The sequence below is a fragment of the Nicotiana tabacum genome, chromosome 22, assembly GCF_000715075.1.
Source record: "Nicotiana tabacum cultivar K326 chromosome 22, ASM71507v2, whole genome shotgun sequence".
Lineage (NCBI taxonomy): Eukaryota > Viridiplantae > Streptophyta > Magnoliopsida > Solanales > Solanaceae > Nicotiana > Nicotiana tabacum.
This window is the reverse complement of record NC_134101.1, coordinates 123696578-123704184: the sequence shown is the minus strand read 5'-3', so window position 1 is coordinate 123704184 and position 7607 is coordinate 123696578. Positions and strand designations below refer to the sequence as shown.

The following is a 7607-nucleotide window of genomic DNA, read 5'->3' as shown; positions in this document are numbered from 1 at the left end:
GTTGACGGTATGTACTCGAAAACGATATGCTAGTTCTCTCCACAGAGAACTTCCCCTATCTCATACTATCCACCCCTGAACTATTCCTCTCTAGGCTCGTCGTGCTAACAGCTATGGGAATTATGATGGCCACTATGTTTCTGCATCCTAAAGACAACATTCAAGGGATCACAAGTCGCCTCAGTTTCTTCATCTTTACATGTACACTATTTTTCTTCTCGTCCAATGATGATGTTCTTGCTTTCATTCAAGAACGATTTGTCTTCATTCGCGAGAGTTTTTGCTCGACGGCGGATTTGCTGGAAATTAGGATTTGTTTTTTAACAAAGACGACGGAGTTTGGGGCTGAGCAACTTGATTTTCTGTTAATATATTTCAATGTATTTTCAACATATCACGTTGTATTTTCATATATATTATTGTATTCATTTTCTTTTTTTTCATTGTAATTCAATGTATCTTACGGTATTCCGTATATTTCATTGTATTCACTAATCTTTTTTTCATAGTATTTCAATGTATCCCGCTGTATTTTATGTATTTCATTGTATTCACTGTCTCGCTATATACCATGAATGTATTCATATGTTTTTTTAATTAATATAATTTATGTATTCAGATGTATTATATAATTTTTCTTAAGATTGCTACGTTTTGGGGGTATTTTTCGGTTGAGAATCTTTTTTATAACTGAAAATACAAAATTTATGTGTTATAATTGAGTTTGATGAGTTATATTAGGTGTCTATTATGTTAATTGATTCACTTTCCGTTTAAAAATAGTGTAATCCCCTATTTCACGCCGTGAATACAGTCGAATACAATAATCTATCCAGCTGTAATCACATGTTTCACGCCATGAATACATTCGAATACAACAATTGATTAGCTGGACTTTCCTGATTCACGCCTATTTTTGCTACTGTATTCATGAATACAATAGCTTAAATACATCTAATATATTTTATAACAACAAAAAACGTATCTACAATCCGTAATATAGCAAATAGTATCTATAAATAGCTAAATTACCACTAAAAGATAGTGCTTTACGAAAATTTCTCTTCAAAGAACCGACTTGTCAATTTGACCCGTTTAAACACGCTCATAACCTATTTAATATGATCAGTTTTGATTTGTCTAAATTTAATTCAACCCGCTCATTAGTTACCTCCAAAGCAACTGTATTCTTATTTTCCATAGATGTATTCAATCCGACCCGTTTGCTGGTACTAAGATAGGACCCAATGTTGGCCATTGGAATACAGTCCACAAAACCATCAAACTCTAAAGAAAAAGGTAAAAGTGGTATAGAGCTTTTTCAAATCCGAAACAGCTTTTTTAAATCCGAAGCCTTTAAACCCCTTTCGTCCCCAAAACTGATTTTTATTGTAGCATTATTTATACCTCGTGCACATCCTCCTTTGTCAGTATTGATTCCACTTTATTCAATGGCGTTAAAACTCAATTTTTTTACTAACTTCTAGGGTAAAAAGATATAAAAAAATATGTAAAAAAAGTAAAAAATATCTCTTTTCATGCACACACATTCAAAAAGCCACAGCCCCCAAAAGATTCCTGAACCGTTCACTCTTTGGTCATACGTGTTGTTTTCAAAATCTACTTTTCATATCTGTGTGTTGTCCTTTAAATAGAATTTAAAAAACATGGTACAACCAATTATGCACATTGTACAATAGGCAGAAGCATGAAAGAGAGAGAACATGGACAATCACATGGGTGTTGGTGAATAGGGCCCACAAACCATGACAAATAGATAAATTGATGAATAGGCCCCACAATCAAGTGTCAGCGCCATCCCATGTGCTTTTCTTTTCTTTTCCCTCTAATATATTAAAGAGGGGAAAAGGACAACTGCAATGAAGAGACAAATTCCTATAAAATAAAAAAAGAAATTACAATTAAAAAGCAAATACATTAAGAAAAAGACACCAACCAATCTTAATAATACATGAAATGAAACTTACTCAATTTTCCTCCTCTTTTTCTGTCCGTTTACATCTTGATTGATATTACCTAATGCTTATCAAATTACAACAAAAGGTTGAAATGAAATAAAAAAAAGGGTTAGCTGCTACATATGGTAGAGACACTACCATTTCATTTTGTACCTAAAAAGCAGCTGCTACTACTCCTTATATAATACTAATATAAAACTATATGCTAAAGCATAATAGTATTAAACCCCTTTTGAAGGATACAATACAAAGTTACAACAAAACACTTATCCTTTGCCTACTAAGTGAGTATTTCAAATTTACTTATATGGCATTTTCTTGAATTTACCTTCACTTCAAGTCTTGATTAGTCTTCTGCCTTCTGCATCCTCTGTACAACTGATTACAACATCATAAAACTTGGAGAGAAAAAAAAAACACTAAACCTTTGGGATGTCACACTAACACCCAAGAATACTGAGGGAAAGAGGAAGAAAATTACAGTCCCAAAAGTTGATGCTTTGGATTTTTCTTTTCACCTATGACTAATTTTCCTTTTGTCTTTTTCTTTTAAACTGTGGTCCAGCCTCAACTATCAGAAAGATATGAAAAAAGATTTCAAAACATTACAACCCAGAGATGGGAAATGGCTGTCACACATCATTCTTTATATATGTATGCATATTTGTATAGTAGTAGTAAGTAGTGTATGTATTTGCTGTCTGCTGCTGGCTGGTTGGTTCTTGATACAGTAGTATTTTTGTTTTAGGTTACATTCGTCATCTTTCTTTCCTTCCTGTGTAAAACATGACCAGAAAAGACCAAAAAACAAGCAACCAACATCAATAAAAGAACCAAGTACCAAGATGTTGGTATCTAAAGGGAAAAAGAATTAATTAATTAATTAGCCAAAGGATAAAAAATATATGTGACCACTTACCTAAACTAAGGAAGCTAAACTACGCAACATAACAAGCTGTCCAGGCCTACATTCCAATGGTGCCATGTCCTGAAGGGAACCTGCATTAATGTCCATTATTGGACTTTGCTTAATATAATCATATCATATATAAACAAATAAGGAAGGATCTATATTAAGATACAATAGAGGGGTAAATTTGAACAAACGTTTTCCCTTTATAAAATATATACTGTATAAAAAAGAGGATTGGACAAACAAAGTGAAGTAGTGAAATGCACCTAGGCACTTGGAAGTAACATGATTTGAAAGGAGTGATGTCTAGTGCAGTAGTAGCAGGAAACAAGGAGGAAGAAGGGATCATATTATTGTTAGCAGACGATGATGATGCATTTAATCCAGCACCTTTGTCACCTTCTCCAACAGTAGCATCATTTGAGAAAGTTGTGATGAATTCTCCAACAGCTTTTGGTGATGCAAATGGACTATCTGGCAGATTATGCTCCAAACTGCTCAAATCAATCATTTATTGCTTGAATCAGAATCAGACAACAGAAGGAAATGCAATTGAGAAATTTACCAAAGTCCGTTAACAGAGATGTATCCAAAAGTAATAAATATTAGCTTTCGCCAATTTTTAATAATAAGACAATGACCATTACCTTTCTTGAAAATCATTTTCTTCCTTCTTGGAACTTTCTTTGCCATTGCTATTTTCATCTTTAGATGTGTAGCAGTCCCTCTCCTTTGCAGTAAGATTTGGGTTCTTTTCTTCTGGGGAAAAAGCAGCAAAATTGGCCATTTTTGGAGCAAAACCATTCTCTGAAACAAAACAAACACCAACTATCAACATCTTCATTCTGAAATGAGAAATCTTAGGCTAAAAGCCTAAAACCCCATTTCCATAATTATTCAATCCATTCAATCAACTAAGCTTCCATTTCCACCTAGTTAGTGTCAACAAAATCTATCCCTTTTTAGTAACCGAAAAATCTCCTATGGCTAGCTCGACGGTCCGAAATTTACTGGATAATTTCGCTTAAATGCCAAGTGTTCGAACTGGCAACATGTGCATCGGCAACATCTATATCTGTATTCTTTTCACTCTATTCAGGCAAAAATCAAGATATTATACCTTCTATGGCTTCTCGGCTGCTAAGGTTGGGGGAATGAACAAAATTTTGATTGAAGAAGCCTGGAGAGTGAGGTGGGGACGGGATAACAGCTCCCAATGAAAGGGCACGGTGATGGTTGCTCCTCTTGACATCAAGAAGCTGTAAATTCATCAGCCTCCTGCTTTGGAGCTCAATTGCTTGTTGCAGATCAGCTTGTTCTTCCAATTTTCTCCTCAACATCATGTCTTGACTATTGTAAAACATCCTTGCACCTATTTAAAAAAAAAAGCAATCAGAATAGGTAAATGAACTTAGCATTTAAAGGTTAAAACTTTTGGGAAGCCATCACAGTCTACTAACAAAAGAATACCAGAGATTGGTCCCTACTGCTGTTACATACCAAGCTGAATATCAAAAGGATCTCTGGAGTCTAGGCCAGTAGGACTACCACATCCAGTGAATTCTCCTCTCTCCATCTGCTGCTGTTGCTTCCTGCAATTGAATTACACCAACCAAGAGAAATATCAATATAAAGAATAAAAGGATCAATATAAACTACATACTTGTAACTGAAGGAATAATACCTAAACTTTTCTGGGACTTTGCCCTTCTCTTTGTATGGCTTGACAAGCACCCTAGCATCACATACAAAATGAGGATTTCCTTTGGCAAGAATGGTCTTCACAGTGTCTGGATAAACAAATGTAACAAAACCAAACATCCGCTTTTGCTGGTATGGGATCCTCACATCTTGAACAGGCCCATAAGTGCTAGAGAAGGCAAGAATAAAAAGAATTAAGAAACCAGAACTTTCAAAAAAGGCCAAGCTTAATTCATTTGAATCAACCAACTATACCTGAAATAATTGGAAACATCCTCTTCTTTGAAAGTACTATCAGCAGGAAAAGTCAAGTAAATTTGCCTAGAACCTGGATTTGCTATCCCAGCTCCACCATTCAACCCAAAATCCCCTCTTTCAAAACGAATTCTGTTCAACTTATGCATGTCATCACCCATCATCAATGCAGCAGCAGCAGCTGCTCTGTAGAAATTACCAGCCAAGAATCAGTCTAAAGTTTCAATCCAAAGACCAAAAAAAAGGGTTTTGTTTTCAAACCTGGGACTCTCAGCAGACTGCTGCAACTGTTGCTGCTGAAGAAAGTTCATGCATTTGTTAGCAGCCACAGGAGAGAAAGGGAAGTTAGAAGAAGCCATGAGCTGAGAAGCAGTAGTTAGTCTTTGCTGCTGAGATGTTGACTTAGATCTGAGAAGTTGTTGACAATGCTGCTCCATCATCTCAAACTTGCTAGGTGACCCCACAACTTCAGATACCACCTCTCCAGCACCATGTAGGAACCTACAGCTACTTCCATTCTTACAATACCCTCTAGCAAAATACAGACAAGGTTTCCAACCAAATCCCCCATTTGGGTCATCACCACCTAAAGAAATATCACTCACAGAGCAACTCCTTCTATGGGAGAGGCCGTTGACTGAGTTGCTACCCCAATTGAATGAAGAGAAATCCCCACTTGGACTGGAGGCTAAATCTTGCTGCTGCTGCTGTGGGTAATAAACGTCAGGATTTTTAGGACCCAAGGTTGGTGACCCATCATTCAAGAAAGAAAGCTGGTCCTGTAGTTGAAACTCATCTATCAAATCCATTTCTCCACTGCAATAAAAGGGTGGAGCAGAGGAATTCATAGTGGAGTTGCTGATTCCATTGGTGGAAGCACTAGGACTAACTAGATCAGTTTCTTGGAAGTCAGAGAAGCTAGGAGTAGTATTACTCCAAGAAGCTGAAACAGTTGAAGATTGGTTGTTACTAGTTATGCTAAGAGGTGAAGGAAGGTTTATACCACCAAGAATCCTTCCACCAGAAGAAGAATTCTGCCTTGAAAAAACACCACTAAAAGGTGAAGGTGAAGAAGGAGTTGAAGGTGTAGAAGAAGGTGAGTTTGAGGCTAGGCCAAGTTCTTTTCTTGCTTTAAGAATCACTGAGTGAACTAAAGCCTCTGGACCAAAAGCTAACCTGATCATTTCTTTCTCACCATGGTCTTGTATCAGAAGAATCCCCATAACTTTTGAGGCATTTTCAGGATCCAAATTTTGAATCCTTTGGTAAACTATTTTTGTAGCTTCATATGCATCCATAATTTTCAGTCTCTTTTAGTGTTGGTAGTAGATTCAACTCCAACCCTCAAACTTTTCCTGTTTTTCTTTGTCTTTCTTCAAGTAAAGACTGTCAAGAAAAAATCCTTTCTTTTTCCACCACCAACTAGCAAATATACCAGCTGTTTCTTAACAGGATTCAAGTTGCTCTTTTTCTCTTGGTCTTCCTGCATAAAACAACCAAGAAAAAGGGAAAAGAAAATGTTAAGAGAAAAGTGGAAATCTCCCGTGGGGGAAGATGAAAAAAGGAGAGGTTTTCATAGGGTTCCCTAAGTTGAAAGAAAATAAGGTAGTTGTATTTCTCTATAAAGAAAGCTGAAAGCTTTAGTTACAACAACAAACTACAGACAAGATAAGAAAAAACCAGGAAGCAAAAGAAAAGAAGGAAAGAAGAGTAAAGCTGGAAACTTTCTTTCTTTACCACAAAGATTAGCACTGATCTCAGAAGTACAAGAGCTTACCCATAAAAGATTTCTCCCTTTTTCTACTACAAAATCTTTCAACTTCCTCTTTATTTCCACTTTCTTCAAATTTTCCTACATGGGGTTGTTAACAAACTAGACTATAAACTGCAAAAGAACTAAACCACGGCCCCTCTATATTTCTATGAGCAGCCTGCAAGTATCAGCAGTAGTAACAGCAGCAGCAGTAGCAGCTTGACAGCAACAGAAACAGCAAACCCATAAATATTTACTCAGTAGCAACAGTGTTAGCACTTAATTTCAAAAACACCACCCACCCCCACTTAAAAACAACAGCTTTGTTTTTTGTGTTTATGGAATAGTGAGTGAAGCTATAATCTTTCTTTCTTTATCTCTCTATACAGATATACTAATCTTTTTCTCTTTCTTTCAAGGAGATTTAAAAAAAAAAATCAGAAAGAAAGTAAGAAGAAAGAGAGGTGAGTAAGTGTGTGCTTAAGTGGATCCAGATCTATTGCACGTTCTCTTTGTTTTGCAATTTTAGCCATCTGACACAGTGAGCCCTCCATATTTCCTCTACTTTCTTCTCTTGTAGCTGCACCGAGGGTAGTGAATAATCCCAAGCGCGGTTTCCAGGCGGGTGTATTGCACTCTCCCATGACAGTTGTGGGACCCATCTTGGGTTTTTCATACTCCGTTGTCTTCCATTATTTTCTTGTTTTCACCCGCCGCATATATAAGGTTTATAAACGAAAAGGTATTTCCTATTAAGACTTTTTTTATTCTTAAAAAGTAAAAAAAAAAAAAAATATTCATCTCATTATAATTGGTGGTTTATATGAATTACTTCCTCAATTTTAAGTGTATCATAAACAGTCTCTTTATTTACCTTCACAAAGACAAGCGTAGGGTTAACACTCTATCTTCGCCATACTTCATTTATGAGATTTTCGTTGAGTTTGTTATTGTTATTTTATTATTCTCTCAATTCTAATTTATGTGGCAATTTTTTCCTTTTTGA

General features: G+C 36.0%; 1 protein-coding gene across 4 annotated transcripts; it reads right to left on the bottom strand.

Annotated features, from left to right (window-relative positions):
* Positions 1-1607: 1607 nt before the first annotated feature.
* On the bottom strand, positions 1608-7292 carry LOC107763476 (zinc finger CCCH domain-containing protein 53-like). 4 transcript variants are annotated; one of them, XR_001643027.2, is made up of 11 exons: positions 6626-7292; positions 5110-6331; positions 4849-5034; positions 4577-4762; positions 4393-4484; positions 4013-4264; positions 3540-3699; positions 3159-3386; positions 2899-2978; positions 1989-2754; positions 1608-1896 (listed from the first exon to the last, which is right to left on the bottom strand). XR_001643027.2 is itself a non-coding variant. In XM_016581960.2 (10 exons), exons 2-9 carry the CDS (start codon positions 6144-6146, stop codon positions 2945-2947), a joined length of 2175 nt encoding a protein of 724 aa, XP_016437446.1. In that variant the 5' UTR covers positions 6147-6331; positions 6626-7292; the 3' UTR covers positions 1917-2754; positions 2899-2944. The 4 variants fall into 4 exon arrangements, 2 of the variants coding, with proteins under 2 accessions (XP_016437446.1, XP_075100077.1); XR_001643028.2 differs by having other exon boundaries at positions 3283-3386; XM_016581960.2 differs by lacking the exon at positions 1608-1896 and having other exon boundaries at positions 1917-2754.
* Positions 7293-7607: the final 315 nt, after the last annotated feature.